The sequence below is a fragment of the Oncorhynchus kisutch genome, linkage group LG8 (assembly GCF_002021735.2).
Source record: "Oncorhynchus kisutch isolate 150728-3 linkage group LG8, Okis_V2, whole genome shotgun sequence".
Lineage (NCBI taxonomy): Eukaryota > Metazoa > Chordata > Actinopteri > Salmoniformes > Salmonidae > Oncorhynchus > Oncorhynchus kisutch.
The window spans coordinates 11,872,124-11,892,314 of NC_034181.2; the positions used below are offsets into that span (position 1 = coordinate 11,872,124).

Consider the following 20,191-nt stretch of genomic DNA (forward strand, 5'->3'; position numbering starts at 1 on the left):
CCACCAACACCTGACTGGTCAGTACCTAACACAACACTAACACCTTACTGGTCAGTACCTAACACAACACTAACACCTTACTGGTCAGTACCACCACCACAACACTAACACCTGACTGGTCAGTACCACCACCACAACACTAACACCTTACTGGTCAGTACCTAACACAACACTAACACCTTACTGGTCAGTACCTAACACAACACTAACAACTTACTGGTCAGTACCACCACCACAACACTAACACCTTACTGGTCAGTACCTAACACAACACGAACACCTTACTGGTCAGTACCACCACCACAACACTAACACCTTACTGGTCAGTACCACCACCACAACACTAACACCTTACTGGTCAGTACCTAACACAACACTAACACCTTACTGGTCAGTACCACCACCACAACACTAACACCTTACTGGTCAGTACCTAACACAACACTAACACCTTACTGGTCAGTACCTAACACAACACTAACACCTTACTGGTCAGTACCACCACCACAACACTAACACCTTACTGGTCAGTACCACCACCACAACACTAACACCTGACTGGTCAGTACCACCACCACAACACTAACACCTTACTGGTCAGTACCTAACACAACACTAACACCTTACTGGTCAGTACCACCACCACAACACTAACACCTTACTGGTCAGTACCACCACCACAACACTAACACCTTACTGGTCAGTACCTAACACAACACTAACACCTTACTGGTCAGTACCACCACCACAACACTAACACCTTACTGGTCAGTACCTAACACAACACTAACACCTTACTGGTCAGTACCTAACACAACACTAACACCTTACTGGTCAGTACCACCACCACAACACTAACACCTTACTGGTCAGTACCTAACACAACACTAACACCTTACTGGTCAGTACCACCACCACAACACTAACACCTTACTGGTCAGTACCACCACCACAACACTAACACCTTACTGGTCAGTACCACCACCACAACACTAACACCTTACTGGTCAGTACCTAACACAACACTAACACCTTACTGGTCAGTACCACCACCACAACACTAACACCTGACTGGTCAGTACCACCACCACAACACTAACACCTTACTGGTCAGTACCACCACCACAACACTAACACCTTACTGGTCAGTACCTAACACAACACTAACACCTTACTGGTCAGTACCTAACACAACACTAACACCTTACTGGTCAGTACCACCACCACAACACTAACACCTTACTGGTCAGTACCACCACCACAACACTAACACCTGACTGGTCAGTACCACCACCACAACACTAACACCTTACTGGTCAGTACCTAACACAACACTAACACCTTACTGGTCAGTACCACCACCACAACACTAACACCTGACTGGTCAGTACCACCACCACAACACTAACACCTTACTGGTCAGTACCACCACCACAACACTAACACCTTACTGGTTAGTACCTAACACAACACTAACACCTTACTGGTCAGTACCACCACCACAACACTAACACCTGACTGGTCAGTACCACCACCACAACACTAACACCTGACTGGTCAGTACCACCACCACAACACTAACACCTTACTGGTTAGTACCTAACACAACACTAACACCTTACTGGTCAGTACCACCACAACACTAACACCTTACTGGTCAGTACCACCACCACAACACTAACACCTTACTGGTCAGTACCACCACCACAACACTAACACCTTACTGGTCAGTACCTAACACAACACTAACACCTGATTGGTCAGTACCACCACCACAACACTAACACCTTACTGGTCAGTACCACCACCACAACACTAACACCTTACTGGTCAGTACCTAACACAACACTAACACCTGATTGGTCAGTACCACCACCACAACACTAACACCTTACTGGTCAGTACCACCACCACAACACTAACACCTTACTGGTCAGTACCTAACACAACACTAACACCTTACTGGTCAGTACCTAACACAACACTAACACCTTACTGGTCAGTACCACCACCACAACACTAACACCTTACTGGTCAGTTCCTAACACAACACTAACACCTTACTGGTCAGTACCTAACACAACACTAACACCTTACTGGTCAGTACCTAACACAACACGAACACCTTACTGGTCAGTACCACCACCACAACACTAACACCTGACTGGTCAGTACCTAACACAACACTAACACCTGACTGGTCAGTACCTAACACAACACTAACACCTTACTGGTCAGTACCTAACACAAAACTAACACCTTACTGGTCAGTACCTAACACAACACGAACACCTTACTGGTCAGTACCAGCACCACAACACTAACACCTTACTGGTCAGTACCACCACCACAACACTAACACCTTACTGGTCAGTACCTAACACAACACTAACACCTGATTGGTCAGTACCACCACCACCAACACCTGACTGGTCAGTACCTAACACAACACTAACACCTTACTGGTCAGTACCACCACCACAACACTAACACCTTACTGGTCAGTACCACCACCACCACCACAACACTAACACCTGACTGGTCAGTACCTAACACAACACTAACACCTTGCTGGTCAGTACCACCACCACAACACTAACACCTTACTGGTCAGTACCTAACACAACACTAACACCTTACTGGTCAGTACCACCACCACAACACTAACACCTTACTGGTCAGTACCTAACACAACACTAACACCTGACTGGTCAGATCAGTACCACCACCACCACTAACACCTGACTGGTCAGATCAGTACCACCACTAACACCTGATTGGTCAGTACCACCACCACTAACACCTGACTGGTCAGTACCACCACCACCAACACCTGACTGGTCAGTACCACCACCACCAACACCTGACTGGTCAGTACCACCACCACTAACACCTGACTGGTCAGTACCACCACTAACACCTGACTGGTCTGGTCAGTACCACCACTAACACCTGACTGGTCTGGTCAGTACCACCACCACCACTAACACCTGACTGGTCAGATCAGTACCACCACCACCACTAACACCTGACTGGTCAGTACCACCACCACCACCACCACTAACACCTGACTGGTCAGTACCACCACCACCACCACTAACACCACCACTAACACCTGACTGGTCTGGTCAGTACCACCACCACCACTAACACCTGACTGGTCAGATCAGTACCACCACCACCACTAACACCTGACTGGTCAGTACCACCACCACTAACACCTGACTGGTCAGTACCACCACCACAACACTAACACCTGACTGGTCAGTACCTAACACAACACTAACACCTGACTGGTCAGTACCTAACACAACACTAACACCTTACTGGTCAGTACCTAACACAACACTAACACCTTACTGGTCAGTACCTAACACAACACGAACACCTTACTGGTCAGTACCAGCACCACAACACTAACACCTTACTGGTCAGTACCACCACCACAACACTAACACCTTACTGGTCAGTACCTAACACAACACTAACACCTGATTGGTCAGTACCACCACCACCACCACCACCACCTGACTGGTCAGTACCTAACACAACACTAACACCTTACTGGTCAGTACCACCACCACAACACTAACACCTTACTGGTCAGTACCACCACCACCACTACAACACTAACACCTGACTGGTCAGTACCTAACACAACACTAACACCTTGCTGGTCAGTACCACCACCACAACACTAACACCTTACTGGTCAGTACCTAACACAACACTAACACCTTACTGGTCAGTACCACCACCACAACACTAACACCTGACTGGTCAGTACCACCACCACAACACTAACACCTTACTGGTCAGTACCACCACCACAACACTAACACCTTACTGGTCAGTACCTAACACAACACTAACACCTTACTGGTCAGTACCTAACACAACACTAACACCTTACTGGTCAGTACCACCACCACAACACTAACACCTTACTGGTCAGTACCACCACCACAACACTAACACCTGACTGGTCAGTACCACCACCACAACACTAACACCTTACTGGTCAGTACCTAACACAACACTAACACCTTACTGGTCAGTACCACCACCACAACACTAACACCTGACTGGTCAGTACCACCACCACAACACTAACACCTTACTGGTCAGTACCACCACCACAACACTAACACCTTACTGGTTAGTACCTAACACAACACTAACACCTTACTGGTCAGTACCACCACCACAACACTAACACCTGACTGGTCAGTACCACCACCACAACACTAACACCTTACTGGTTAGTACCTAACACAACACTAACACCTTACTGGTCAGTACCACCACAACACTAACACCTTACTGGTCAGTACCACCACCACAACACTAACACCTTACTGGTCAGTACCACCACCACAACACTAACACCTTACTGGTCAGTACCTAACACAACACTAACACCTGATTGGTCAGTACCACCACCACAACACTAACACCTTACTGGTCAGTACCACCACCACAACACTAACACCTTACTGGTCAGTACCTAACACAACACTAACACCTGATTGGTCAGTACCACCACCACAACACTAACACCTTACTGGTCAGTACCACCACCACAACACTAACACCTTACTGGTCAGTACCTAACACAACACTAACACCTTACTGGTCAGTACCTAACACAACACTAACACCTTACTGGTCAGTACCACCACCACAACACTAACACCTTACTGGTCAGTTCCTAACACAACACTAACACCTTACTGGTCAGTACCTAACACAACACTAACACCTTACTGGTCAGTACCTAACACAACACGAACACCTTACTGGTCAGTACCACCACCACAACACTAACACCTGACTGGTCAGTACCTAACACAACACTAACACCTGACTGGTCAGTACCTAACACAACACTAACACCTTACTGGTCAGTACCTAACACAACACTAACACCTTACTGGTCAGTACCAGCACCACAACACTAACACCTTACTGGTCAGTACCACCACCACAACACTAACACCTTACTGGTCAGTACCTAACACAACACTAACACCTGATTGGTCAGTACCACCACCACCAACACCTGACTGGTCAGTACCTAACACAACACTAACACCTTACTGGTCAGTACCACCACCACAACACTAACACCTTACTGGTCAGTACCACCACCACCACCACAACACTAACACCTGACTGGTCAGTACCTAACACAACACTAACACCTTGCTGGTCAGTACCACCACCACAACACTAACACCTTACTGGTCAGTACCTAACACAACACTAACACCTTACTGGTCAGTACCACCACCACAACACTAACACCTTACTGGTCAGTACCTAACACAACACTAACACCTGACTGGTCAGATCAGTACCACCACCACCACTAACACCTGACTGGTCAGATCAGTACCACCACCACCACTAACACCTGACTGGTCAGTACCACCACCACCAACACCTGACTGGTCAGTACCACCACAACCAACACCTGACTGGTCAGTACCACCACCACTAACACCTGACTGGTCAGTACCACCACTAACACCTGACTGGTCTGGTCAGTACCACCACTAACACCTGACTGGTCTGGTCAGTACCACCACCACCACTAACACCTGACTGGTCAGATCAGTACCACCACCACCACCACTAACACCTGACTGGTCAGATCAGTACCACCACTAACACCTGATTGGTCAGTACCACCACCACTAACACCTGACTGGTCAGTACCACCACCACCAACACCTGACTGGTCAGTACCACCACCACCAACACCTGACTGGTCAGTACCACCACCACTAACACCTGACTGGTCAGTACCACCACTAACACCTGACTGGTCTGGTCAGTACCACCACTAACACCTGACTGGTCTGGTCAGTACCACCACCACCACTAACACCTGACTGGTCAGATCAGTACCACCACCACCACTAACACCTGACTGGTCAGTACCACCACCACCACCACTAACACCTGACTGGTCAGTACCACCACCACCACCACTAACACCACCACTAACACCTGACTGGTCTGGTCAGTACCACCACCACCACTAACACCCGACTGGTCAGATCAGTACCACCACCACCACTAACACCTGACTGGTCAGTACCACCACCACTAACACCTGACTGGTCAGTACCACCACCACAACACTAACACCTGACTGGTCAGTACCTAACACAACACTAACACCTGACTGGTCAGTACCTAACACAACACTAACACCTTACTGGTCAGTACCTAACACAACACTAACACCTTACTGGTCAGTACCTAACACAACACGAACACCTTACTGGTCAGTACCAGCACCACAACACTAACACCTTACTGGTCAGTACCACCACCACAACACTAACACCTTACTGGTCAGTACCTAACACAACACTAACACCTGATTGGTCAGTACCACCACCACCACCACCTGACTGGTCAGTACCTAACACAACACTAACACCTTACTGGTCAGTACCACCACCACAACACTAACACCTTACTGGTCAGTACCACCACCACCACTACAACACTAACACCTGACTGGTCAGTACCTAACACAACACTAACACCTTGCTGGTCAGTACCACCACCACAACACTAACACCTTACTGGTCAGTACCTAACACAACACTAACACCTTACTGGTCAGTACCACCACCACAACACTAACACCTTACTGGTCAGTACCTAACACAACACTAACACCTGACTGGTCAGATCAGTACCACCACCACCACTAACACCTGACTGGTCAGATCAGTACCACCACCACCACTAACACCTGACTGGTCAGTACCACCACCACCAACACCTGACTGGTCAGTACCACCACAACCAACACCTGACTGGTCAGTACCACCACCACTAACACCTGACTGGTCAGTACCACCACTAACACCTGACTGGTCTGGTCAGTACCACCACTAACACCTGACTGGTCTGGTCAGTACCACCACCACCACTAACACCTGACTGGTCAGATCAGTACCACCACCACCACCACTAACACCTGACTGGTCAGATCAGTACCACCACTAACACCTGATTGGTCAGTACCACCACCACTAACACCTGACTGGTCAGTACCACCACCACCAACACCTGACTGGTCAGTACCACCACCACCAACACCTGACTGGTCAGTACCACCACCACTAACACCTGACTGGTCAGTACCACTACTAACACCTGACTGGTCTGGTCAGTACCACCACCACCACTAACACCTGACTGGTCAGATCAGTACCACCACCACCACTAACACCTGACTGGTCAGTACCACCACCACCACCACTAACACCTGACTGGTCAGTACCACCACCACCACCACTAACACCACCACTAACACCTGACTGGTCTGGTCAGTACCACCACCACCACTAACACCTGACTGGTCAGATCAGTACCACCACCACCACTAACACCTGACTGGTCAGTACCACCACCACTAACACCTGACTGGTCAGTACCACCACCACCACCACTAACACCTGACTGGTCAGTACCACCACCACTGCTAACACATGACTGGTCAGTACCACCGCCACCACTAACACCTGACTGGTCAGATCAGTACCACCACCACCACTAACACCTGACTGGTCAGTACCACCACCACCACTAACACCTGACTGGTCAGTGCCACCACCGCTAACACCTGTGCACGTCTGTCTGTGTGTTCCAGGATGGCCCCAGAAGTGATCCTAGCCATGGATGAGGGTCAGTACGAAGGGAAGATAGACATCTGGTCCCTGGGAATCACCTGCATAGAACTGGGTGAGTTAGCGTACTTCTGTTTTACTGGGAATCACCTGCGTAGAACTGGGTGAGTTAGCGTACTCCTGTTTTACTGGGAATCATCTGCGTAGAACTGGGTGAGTTAGCGTACTCCTGTTTTACTGGGAATCACCTGCGTAGAACTGGGTGAGTTAGCGTACTCCTGTTTTACTGGGAATCACCTGCGTAGAACTGGGTGAGTTAGCGTACTTCGGTTTTACTGGGAATCACCTGCGTAGAACTGGGTCAGTTAGCATACTTCTGTTTTACTGGGAATCACCTGCATAGAACTGGGTGAGTTAGCGTACTCCTGTTTTACTGGGAATCACCTGCATAGAACTGGGTGAGTTAGCCGTACTCCTGTTTTACTGGGAATCACCTGCATAGGACTGCATTACTTTATTAATTACATTTATATTTTAGGCGTTAAGCAGACGCTCTTAGTCAGAGCATTGGTAGGAGGTTTCTCCTCTTTGACTCCCTGTAGAGCAGAAAACCTGCAACTAACCCTCTCAGCTTCCAGTGTAGAAATGATTTTGGACATATCAGGAGGCATCATTACTTGTTAGGATAACCTACTGTTTTGGCTTCAGAATGTCAAACAAATAGACATACAGTTGAAGTTAGAAGTTTATGTACACCTTTGCAAAATGCATTTAAACTCCGTTTTTCACAGTTCCTGACATTTAATCCTAGTAAAAAATTCCCTGTTTTAGGTCAGTTAGGATCACCACTTTATTTTAAGAATGTTAAATGTCAGAATAATAGTAGAGAGAGTGATTTTTTTCAGAAGTTATTTATTTAGTCACATTTTTAGTAGGTCATAAGTTTACATACACTCAATTAGTATTTGGTAGCATTGCCTTTAAATTGTTTAACTTGGGTCAAACATTTTGGGTAGCATTCCACAAGCTTCCCACAATAAGTTGGGTGAATTTTGGCCCATTCCTCCTGACAGAGCTGGTGTAACTGAGTCAGGTTTGTAGACCTCCTTGCTCGCACACGCTTTTTCAGTTTTGCCCATAAATGTTCGATAGGGTTGAGGTCAGGGCTTTGTGATGTCCACTCCAACACCTTGACTTTGTTGTCCTTAAGCCACTTTTGCCACAACTTTGGAAGTATGCTTGGGGTCAATGTCCATTTGGAAGACCCATTTGCGACCAAGCTTTAACTTCCTGACCGATGTCATGAGATGTTGCTTCAATATATCCGCATAATTTTCCTCCTTCATGATGCCATCTATTTTGTGAAGTGTCCCTCCTGCAGCAAAGCAAATATGTCTTGTCCATTTCTGTTCTGGTTAGTGTTTATTGTCTTATTTCACTGTAGAGCCTCTAGTCCTGCTCACTATACCTTATCCAACCTATTAGTTCCACCACCCACACATGCAATGACATCTCCTGGTTTCAACGATGTTTCTAGAGACAATATCTCTCTCTTCATCACTCAATACCTAGGTTTACCTCCACTGTATTCACATCCTACCATACATTTGTCTGTACATTATACCTTGATGCTATTTTATCGCCCCCAGAAACTTCCTTTTACTCTATGTTCCAGACGTTCTAGACGACCAATTCTCATAGCTTTTAGCCGTACCCTTATTCTACTCCTCCTATGTTCCTCTGGCGATGTAGAGGTGAATCCAGGCCCTGCAGTGCCTAGCTCCACTCCTATTTCCCAGGCGCTCTCTTTTGACGACTTCTGTAACCGTAATAGCCTTGGTTTCATGCATGTTAACATTAGAAGCCTCCTCCCTAAGTTTGTTCTATTCACCGCTTTAGCACACTCTGCCAACCCGGATGTTCTAGCTGTGTCTGAATCCTGGCTTAGGAAGACCACCAAAAACTCAGACATTTTAATTCCAAACTACAACATTTTCAGACAAGATAGAACTGCCAAAGGGGGCGGTGTTGCAATCTACTGCAAAGATAGCCTGCAGAGTTCTGTCCTACTATCCAGGTCTGTACCCAAACAATTTGAACTTCTACTTTTAAAAATCCACCTCTCTAAAAACAAGTCTCTCACCGTTGCCGCCTGCTATAGACCACCCTCTGCCCCCAGCTGTGCTCTGGACACCATATGTGAACTGATTGCCCCCCATCTATCTTCAGAGTTCGTGCTGCTAGGCGACCTAAACTGGAACATGCTTAACACCCCAGCCATCCTACAATCTAAACTTGATGCCCTCAATCTCACACAAATAATCAATGAACCTACCAGGTACCTCCCCAAAACCTTAAACACGGGCACCCTCATAGATATCATCCTAACCAACTTCCCCTCTAAATACACCTCTGCTGTCTTCAACCAAGATCTCAGCGATCACTGCCTCATTGCCTGCATCTGTAATGGGTCAGCGGTCAAACGACCTCCACTCATCACTGTAAAACGCTCCCTGAAACACTTCTGCGAGCAGGCCTTTCTAATCGACCTGGCCGGGGTATCCTGGAAGGATATTGATCTCATCCCGTCAGTAGAGGATGCCTGGATATTTTTTTTAAATGCCTTCCTAACCATCTTAAATAAACATGCCCCATTTAAGAAATTTAGAACCAGGAACAGATATAGCCCTTGGTTCTCCCCAGACCTGACTGCCCTTAACCAACACAAAAACATCCTATGGCGTTCTGCATTAGCATCGAACAGCCCCCGTGATATGCAGCTGTTCAGGGAAGCTAGAAATCATTATACACAGGCAGTTAGAAAAGCCAAGGCTAGCTTTTTCAAGCAGAAATTTGCTTCCTGCAACACTAACTCAAAAAAGTTCTGGGACACTGTAAAGTCCATGGAGAATAAGAACACCTCCTCCCAGCTGCCCACTGCACTGAAGATAGGAAACACTGTCACCACTGATAAATCCACCATAATTGAGAATTTCAATAAGCATTTTTCTACGGCTGGCCATGCTTTCCACCTGGCTACTCCTACCCCGGACAACAGCACTGCACCCCCAACAGCAACTCGCCCAAGCATTCCCCATTTCTCCTTCTCCCAAATCCATTCAGCTGATGTTCTGAAAGAGCTGCAAAATCTGGACCCCTACAAATCAGCCGGGCTAGACAATCTGGACCCTTTCTTTCTAAAATGATCTGCCGAAATTGTTGCCACCCCTATTACTAGCCTGTTCAACCTCTCTTTCGTGTCGTCTGAGATTCCCAAAGATTGGAAAGCAGCTGCGGTCATCCCCCTCTTCAAAGGGGGGGACACTCTTGACCCAAACTGCTACAGACCTATATCTATCCTACCGTGCCTTTCTAAGGTCTTCGAAAGCCAAGTCAACAAACAGATTACCGACCATTTCGAATCTCACCATACCTTCTCTGCTATGCAATCCGGTTTCAGAGCTGGTCATGGGTGCACCTCAGCCACGCTCAAGGTCCTAAACGATATCTTAACCGCCATCGATAAGAAACATTACTGTGCAGCCGTATTCATTGATCTGGCCAAGGCTTTCGACTCTGTCAATCACCATATCCTCATCGGCAGACTCGACAGCCTTGGTTTCTCAAATGATTGCCTCGCCTGGTTCACCAACTACTTCTCTGATAGAGTTCAGTGTGTCAAATCGGAGGTTCTGCTGTCCGGACCTCTGGCAGTCTCTATGGGGGTGCCACAGGGTTCAATTCTTGGACCGACTCTCTTCTCTGTATACATCAATGAGGTCGCTCTTGCTGCTGGTGAGTCCCTGATCCACCTCTACGCAGACGACACCATTCTGTATACTTCCGGCCCTTCTTTGGACACTGTGTTAACAACCCTCCAGGCAAGCTTCAATGCCATACAACTCTCCTTCCGTGGCCTCCAATTGCTCTTAAATACAAGTAAAACTAAATGCATGCTCTTCAACCGATCGCTACCTGCACCTACCCCCTTATCACTACTCTGGACGGCTCTGACTTAGAATACGTGGACAACTACAAATACTTAGGTGTCTGGTTAGACTGTAAACTCTCCTTCCAGACCCATATCAAACATCTCCAATCCAAAGTTAAATCTAGAATTGGCTTCCTATTTCGCAACAAAGCATCCTTCACTCATGCTGCCAAACATACCCTTGTAAAACTGACCATCCTACCAATCCTCGACTTTGGCAATGTCATTTACAAAATAGCCTCCAATACCCTACTCAACAAATTGGATGCAGTCTATCACAGTGCAATCCGTTTTATCACCAAAGCCCCATATACTACCCACCATTGCGACCTGTACGCTCTCGTTGGCTGGCCCTCGCTTCATACTCGTCGCCAAACCCACTGGCTCCATGTCATCTACAAGACCCTGCTAGGTAAAGTCCCCCCTTATCTCAGCTCGCTGGTCACCATAGCATCTCCCACCTGTAGCACACGCTCCAGCAGGTATATCTCTCTAGTCACCCCCAAAACCAATTCTTTCTTTGGCCGCCTCTCCTTCCAGTTCTCTGCTGCCAATGACTGGAACGAACTACAAAAATCTCTGAAACTGGAAACACTGATCTCCCTCACTAGCTTTAAGCACCAACTGTCAGAGCAGCTCACAGATTACTGCACCTGTACATAGCCCACCTATAATTTAGCCCAAACAACTACCTCTTTCCCAACTGTATTTAATTTGTATTTATTTATTTATTTTGCTCCTTTGCACCCCATTATTTTTTTATTTCTACTTTGCACATTCTTCCATTGCAAAACTACCATTCCAGTATTTTACTTGCTATATTGTATTTACTTTGCCATCATGGCCTTTTTTGCCTTTACCTCCCTTCTCACCTCATTTGCTCACATTGTATATAGACTTGTTTATACTGCATTATTGACTGTATGTTTGTTTTTACTCCATGTGTAACTCTGTGTCGTTTTATCTGTCGAACTGCTTTGCTTTATCTTGGCCAGGTCGCAATTGTAAATGAGAACTTGTTCTCAACTTGCCTACCTGGTTAAATAAAGGTAAAATATTTTATTTTTTTAAAAGCACCCCCACAACATGATGCTGCCACCCACGTGCTTCACTGTTGGGATGGTGTTCTTCAGCTTGCAAGCATCACCCTTTTTCCTCCAAACATATCCATGGTCATTATGGCCAAACAGTTCTATTTTTGTTTCATCAGACCAGAGGACATTTCTCCAAAAAGTACGATCTTTGTCCTCATGTGCAACTGCAAACCATAGTCTGGATTTGTTATAGAGGTTTTGGAGCAGTGGCTTCTTCCTTGCTGAGCGGCCTTTCAGGTTATGTCGATTTAGGACTCGTTTTACTGTGGATATAGATACTTTTGTACGTGTTTCCTCCAGCATCTTCACATGGTCCTTTGCTGTTGTTCTGGGATTGATTTGCACTTTTGCACCAAAGTACGTTCATCTCTAGGAGACAGAACGCGTCTCCTCCTGAGCGGTATGACGGCTGCGTGGTCCCATGGTATTTACTTGCGTACTATTGTTAGTACAGATGAATGTGGTACCTTCAAGTTTTTTGAAATTGCTCCCAAGGATGAACCAGACTACAATTTATCTTTCTGAGGTCTTGGCTGATTTCTTTTGATTTTCCCATGATGTCAATCAAAGAGGCACTGAGTTTGAAGGTAGGCCTTGAAATACATCCACAGGTACACCTCCAATTGACTCAAATGATGTCTGTTTAAAAGGCACAGTCAACTTAGTTTATGTAAACTTCTGACCCACTGGAATTGTGATACAGTGAATTAGTGAAGTGAAATAATCTGTCTGTAAACAACAACAAAAATTAAATTACTTGTGTCATGCACAAAGTAGATGTCCTAACTGACTTGACAAAACTATTGCTTGTTAACAAGACATTTGTGGAGTGGTTGAAAAACGAGTTTTAATGACTCCAACCTAAGTGTATGTAAACTTCCGACTTCAACTGTAGCTACACCATCTGGCGAGAGGAATGACACTCCTTCACATTGTTGCTCAGTCCTGTTTTTCATGTGATTTAGTGTGGCCCTTTATCTATTTCAGACACTGCATGTGAAATTGCACTCACTCACTGACACTTATATACAAACAGACAGATAATGGGAATCAACCAGATATGAACACCCTCCTAACTCTCTCTCCCCCCTCCATAGCGGAACGGAAACCTCCGCTGTTCAACATGAATGCTATGAGTGCCTTATATCACATTGCCCAGAACGACTCTCCCACGCTGCAGTCTAACGAGTGGTAAGTCATCACCATCCCTCCACTGAGCTGTGTGACCACACACACACACACACACACACACACACAACCTTTCGCAGCCCTGGAATTCCCAGTCAAAGTACACTACATGACCAAAAGTATGTGGACACCTGCTCGTCAAACATCTCATTCCAAAATCATGGGCATTAATGTGGAGTTGGTCCCCCTTTTGCTGCTATAACAGCCTTCACTCTTCTGGGAAGGCTTTCCACTAGATGTTGGAATGTTGCTGCTGGGACTTGCTTCCATTCAGCCACAAGAGCATTAGTGAGGTTGGGCACTGATGTTGGGTGATTAGGCCTGGTTCGCAGTCGGCATTCCAATTCATCCCAAAGGTGTTCGATGGGATTGAGGTCAGGGCTCTGTGCTGGCCTGTCAAGTTCTTCCACACCGATCTCAAGAAACCTCTGTATGGATCTCGCTTTGTGAACGGGGGCATTATCATGCTGAAACAGGAAAGGGCCTTCCCCAAACTGTTGCCCCAAAGTTGGAAGCACAGAATCATCTAGAATGTCATTGTATGCTGTAGCATTTAGATTTCCATTCACTGGAATTAAGGGGCTTAGCCCCCTACACCATGAAAAACAGCCCCAGACCATTATTCCTCCTCCACCAAACTTTACAGTTGGCATTATGCATTCGGGCAGGTAGCATTCTCCTGGTGTCCGCCAAACCCAGATTCATCCGTCGGACTGCCAAATAGTGAAGTGTGATTTATAACTCCAGAAAACGCATTTCCACTGCTCCATAATCCAATGGTGGCGAGCTTTACACCAATCCAACCAACACTTGGCATTGTGCATGGTGTTCTTAGGCTTGTGTGTGGCTGCTCGGCCATGGAAACCCATTTCATGAATCTCCTAACGAGCAGTTATTGTGCTGACGTTGCTTCCAGAGACAGTTTTGGACTTGGTAGTGAGTGTTTCAACCAAGGACAGACATTATTTTATGCCCTAGGCGCTTCAGCACTATGTGGTCCCGTTCTGTGAGCTTGTGTGGCCTACCACTTCGCGTCTGAGTCATTGTTGCTCCTAGATGTTTCCACTTCACAATAGCAGCAATTACAGTTGACCCGAGCAGCTCTTGTAGGGCAGAAATTTGACAAACTGACTTGTTGGAAAGGTGGCATCCTATGACAGTGCCAAGTTGAAAGTCACTGAGATCTTCAGTAAGGCCATTCTACTGCCAATGTTTGTTTATGGAGATTGCATGGCTGTGTGATTTATTTTATACAACGGGTGTGGATGAAATAACCAAATCCACTAATTTGAAGGGGTGTACACATACTTTTGTATATATAGTGTATGTTATGTAATTACCTGAGGGGCCTAGCTGAGGCCTATTTAAAGAATCAGGCTCAAGTACACAGGCTTCTACTGTAATCTACCATTCACCAAACCACACTCCGTAGGACGGAGAGGTGGATGGAGAGAGATAGACAGGGAACGAGGCAGGGAGAGAGAGGAATGGAGAGAGACAGACAGGGAACGAGGCAGGGAGAGAGAGGAATGGAGGGAGACAGACAGACAGGGAACGAGGCAGGGAGAGAGGAAGGGGGAGAGGGGGATGGAGAGAGATAGACAGGGAACGAGGCAGGGAGAGAGAGGAATGGAGGGAGACAGACAGGGAACGAGGCAGGGAGAGAGGAAGGGGGAGAGGGGGATGGAGAGAGATAGACAGGGAACGAGGCAGGGAGAGAGAGGAATGGAGGGAGACAAACAGACAAATGGGTATGGAGGGAGCGAGGCAGGAAGAGAGGAAGGGGGAGAGGGATGATGGAGAGAGACAGATAGATGGATGGTTATGGAGGGAGCGAGGCAGGGAGAGAGGAAGGGGGAGAGGGATGATGGAGAGAGACAGACAGATGGATGGTTATGGAGGGAGCGAGGCAAGGGGAGAGAGGAAGGGGGAGAGGGATGATGGAGAGAGACAGACAGATGGATGGTTATGGAGGGAGCGAGGCAGGGAGAGAGGAAGGGGGAGAGGGATGATGGAGAGAGACAGATAGATGGATGGTTATGGAGGGAGTGAGGCAGGGAGAGAGGAAGGGGGAGAGGGATGATGGAGAGAGACAGACAGATGGATGGTTATGGAGGGAGCGAGGCAGGGAGAGAGGAAGGGGGAGAGGGATGATGGAGAGAGACAGACAGATGGATGGTTATGGAGGGAGCGAGGCAAGGGGAGAGAGGAAGGGGGAGAGGGATGATGGAGAGAGACAGACAGATGGATGGTTATGGAGGGAGCGAGGCAGGCAGGGAGAGAGGAAGGGGGAGAGGGATGATGGAGAGAGACAGACAGATGGATGGTTATGGAGGGAGCGAGGCAGGGAGAGAGGAAGGGGGAGAGGGATGATGGAGAGAGACAGACAGATGGATGGTTATGGAAGGAGCGAGGCAGGGAGAGAGGAAGGGGGAGAGGGATGATGGAGAGAGACAGATAGATGGATGGTTATGGAGGGAGTGAGGCAGGGAGAGAGGAAGGGGGAGAGGGATGATGGAGAGAGACAGACAGATGGATGGTTATGGAGGGAGCGAGGCAGGGAGAGAGGAAGGGGGAGAGGGATGATGGAGAGAGACAGACAGATGGATGGTTATGGAGGGAGCGAGGCAGGGAGAGAGGAAGGGGGAGAGGGATGATGGAGAGAGACAGACAGATGGATGGTTGTGGAGGGAGCGAGGCAGGAAGAGAGGAGGGGAGAGAGGGATGATGGAGAGAGACAGATAGATGGATGGTTATGGAGGGAGCGAGGCAAGGGGAGAGAGGAAGGGGGAGAGGGATGATGGAGAGAGACAGAATGGAGAGAGACAGACAGGGAACGAGGCAGGGAGAGAGAGGAATGGAGGGAGACAGACAGACAGGGAACGAGGCAGGGAGAGAGGAAGGGGGAGAGGGGGATGGAGAGAGATAGACAGGGAACGAGGCAGGGAGAGAGAGGAATGGAGGGAGACAGACAGGGAACGAGGCAGGGAGAGAGGAAGGGGGAGAGGGGGATGGAGAGAGATAGACAGGGAACGAGGCAGGGAGAGAGAGGAATGGAGGGAGACAAACAGACAAATGGGTATGGAGGGAGCGAGGCAGGAAGAGAGGAAGGGGGAGAGGGATGATGGAGAGAGACAGACAGATGGATGGTTATGGAGGGAGCGAGGCAGGGAGAGAGGAAGGGGGAGAGGGATGATGGAGAGAGACAGACAGATGGATGGTTGTGGAGGGAGCGAGGCAGGAAGAGAGGAGGGGAGAGAGGGATGATGGAGAGAGACAGATAGATGGATGGTTATGGAGGGAGCGAGGCAGGAAGAGAGGAGGGGAGAGAGGGATGATGGAGAGAGACAGACAGGTGGATGGTTGTGGAGGGAGCGAGGCAGGAAGAGAGGAGGGGAGAGAGGGATGATGGAGAGAGACAGATAGATGGATGGTTATGGAGGGAGCGAGGCAGGAAGAGAGGAGGGGAGAGAGGGATGATGGAGAGAGACAGACAGATGGATGGTTGTGGAGGGAGCGAGGCAGGAAGAGAGGAGGGGAGAGAGGGATGATGGAGAGAGACAGATAGATGGATGGTTATGGAGGGAGTGAGGCAGGGAGAGAGGAAGGGGGAGAGGGATGATGGAGAGAGACAGACAGATGGATGGTTATGGAGGGAGCGAGGCAGGGAGAGAGGAAGGGGGAGAGGGATGATGGAGAGAGACAGACAGATGGATGGTTATGGAGGGAGAGAGGAAGGGGGAGAGGGATGATGGAGAGAGACAGACAGATGGATGGTTATGGAGGGAGAGAGGAAGGGGGAGAGGGATGATGGAGAGAGACAGACAGATGGATGGTTGTGGAGGGAGCGAGGCAGGAAGAGAGGAGGGGAGAGAGGGATGATGGAGAGAGACAGATAGATGGATGGTTATGGAGGGAGTGAGGCAGGGAGAGAGGGATGATGGAGAGAGGGATGATGGAGAGAGACAGATAGATGGATGGTTATGGAGGGAGTGAGGCAGGGAGAGAGGAAGGGGAGAGAGGGATGATGGAGAGAGACAGATAGATGGATGGTTATGGAGGGAGTGAGGCAGGGAGAGAGGAAGGGAGAGAGGGATGATAGAGACAGACAGATGGATGGTTATGGAGGGAGTGAGGAAGGGGGAGAGAGACAGACAGATGGATGGTTATGGAGGGAGCGAGGCAGGGAGAGAGGAAGGGGGAGAGGGATGATGGAGAGAGACAGACAGATGGATGGTTATGGAGGGAGCGAGGCAGGGAGAGAGGAAGGGGGAGAGAGACAGACAGATGGATGGTTATGGAGAGAGCGAGGCAGGGAGAGAGGAAGGGGGAGAGGGATGATGGAGAGAGACAGACAGACAGATGGATGGTTATGGAGGGAGTGAGGCAGGGAGAGAGGAAGGGAGAGAGGGATGATGGAGAGAGACAGACAGATGGATGGTTATGGAGGGAGCGAGGCAAGGGGAGAGACGGGAGGATGGAATGAAAGAAGGAAGAGGGATGCAGAAAGACAGGCAGCAATCACACTAGCCCCCCCCCCCCCCCCCCCCTTTCTGATGGTGTAATGACTGGCATAGAAGGAAGATCCAGTCAAATATATTACTCTACATGTCAACATTTACAATTGCATGGCACTACACCCACTTTACAGTAGTATCTCACCATAAAGGTGGGAGTTTGTACTCTACTTGACCCAAGATAGATATAGGACTCTAGGCTCTAGGAATACATTCCTTTCAACAAATACAGTTCCTTATACTACAGCTGAAACAAGTGGCAGCCTACGTCACTCTTTACAAGGGGATTTTCCTGAAGGTGAAAGTGTTTTTTCATCTTCCATGTTCCGTACTGAACAGCGCTACTCATTGTTCTCCAGTGTAGGAGTCAATGTGGCAGTTGTGAAACCTTAAGCAAGCAGATTCACAAGTAGCGCTCACTCTCCAAGAAATGAGAGTTTGATTTTCTATTCATTTATTTCTGTGGGTGCCCCCGTGTCAGTGTGTTGTTGGATGTGTTTCAAACAGGCCTCTGGCATTAACATAGTCTCTCAGAGCTGAAACTAGCAGAAACATCACCATGCAGCATTAGTCATGTTGACAAGCAATACAGGTGCTCTCTTAACCCTGACTCTGTGTATACTACTGAATGTATGACACTTTGACAGATGATTGAAAGTGACAACTTTATGTCTTTATGCTTGTTTCTCCCAGAGCTAAGACTAGTACAACATTTAGAAAACTATGTGGACTGTATGATGTACCCATGCAAAGAGTTTGATGATGGACTTTCAATAACACTGACAAACATGGTGAATAACTATAGAAGCACCGCTTGGCCCTGACTCTGGTTTGAAAGGTGGGAAAGTGGATGTTGCCTACTATTGCCTATAGTGCCTGGCTTAATCATTGTTGCATTCTGTGTTCTTCCGTCCCTCCGCTCCACCTCTCAACCCCTCTATCCTTCTTCGAGGTCGGACCCCTTCCGGAGCTTCGTTGACTGCTGCCTCCTCAAAATTCCTCAGGACAGACCCTCGTCTGGGGAGCTGCTGAGAGTGAGTGCACTTCCTGTTATTTCTGACACCTCACTTCCTGTGTCAGTCTCTCAAAGACCATCTGGATGAGTGCATCCTAAATGGTATCCTATTCACTATATAGTGCACTACTTTTGACCAGAGCCCTATGGGTAGTAGTACACTAAGAAGGGAATAGGGTGCCATTTTGGACGCATATCGATGACTCACTGCCTCCCACAGCTCTAGAGAAAATATTAATCAAAGATTCCACAGCGGTTATTCCACACACATACACACACACACTGGTTCCCCAGGGGTTAGGGTTTTGTTGTTTAATGTGTTTGAACTTTATTTTACTTTTTTTGCTGTGCTACACCTCGTGTTAGATGTTGATAAAGCTTCAAGTGTAAGCTTGTGTAAGCTTACTAAACATTCTGACCAAGCTCCCTTGACGCACAATGAAAGCTGAAGTCAGCCCCCATAGACCCCATGAGTTAGAGCACAAAAGCACAGTCACACAGTCTTTGTCATTTGTACGTCCTGATCTGCCAATACACTGTGCTCACCTGTGTTCATTGTGTGCATGTGCGTGTGTGTAAGACAAAGATGGCTCTGACAGACATGGCAGCTCTGCTTCTAGCTCCTAAGCAACTTTGCACTATTTGTTTTTTTGGTGTGTGTTATTTCTTCCATTATTATCCCAGAATGTTTTTTTGTGTTATTACATACAGCCTGAAAGAACTTTTGGATA

The 20,191-nt window shown here is 47.8% G+C and overlaps 1 protein-coding gene across 4 annotated transcripts in view; it reads left to right on the plus strand.

The window, feature by feature from the left end:
• Positions 1 to 20,191, plus strand: part of LOC109896189 (serine/threonine-protein kinase TAO3-like) — a 152,559-nt gene that overhangs the window by 88,845 nt on the left and 43,523 nt on the right. For 2 of the 4 annotated variants that reach the window (XM_031829673.1, XM_031829674.1), the window contains exons 9-11: positions 7,679 to 7,770; positions 13,838 to 13,931; positions 19,398 to 19,479. In XM_031829673.1, coding sequence (XP_031685533.1) covers positions 7,679 to 7,770; positions 13,838 to 13,931; positions 19,398 to 19,479 — 268 coding nt within the window. Of the gene's footprint in view, positions 1 to 5,096; positions 5,103 to 7,678; positions 7,771 to 8,094; positions 8,114 to 13,837; positions 13,932 to 19,397; positions 19,480 to 20,191 lie in introns of those variants that run through there. The other 2 variants (XM_031829675.1, XM_031829676.1) reach the window with 2 other exon arrangements.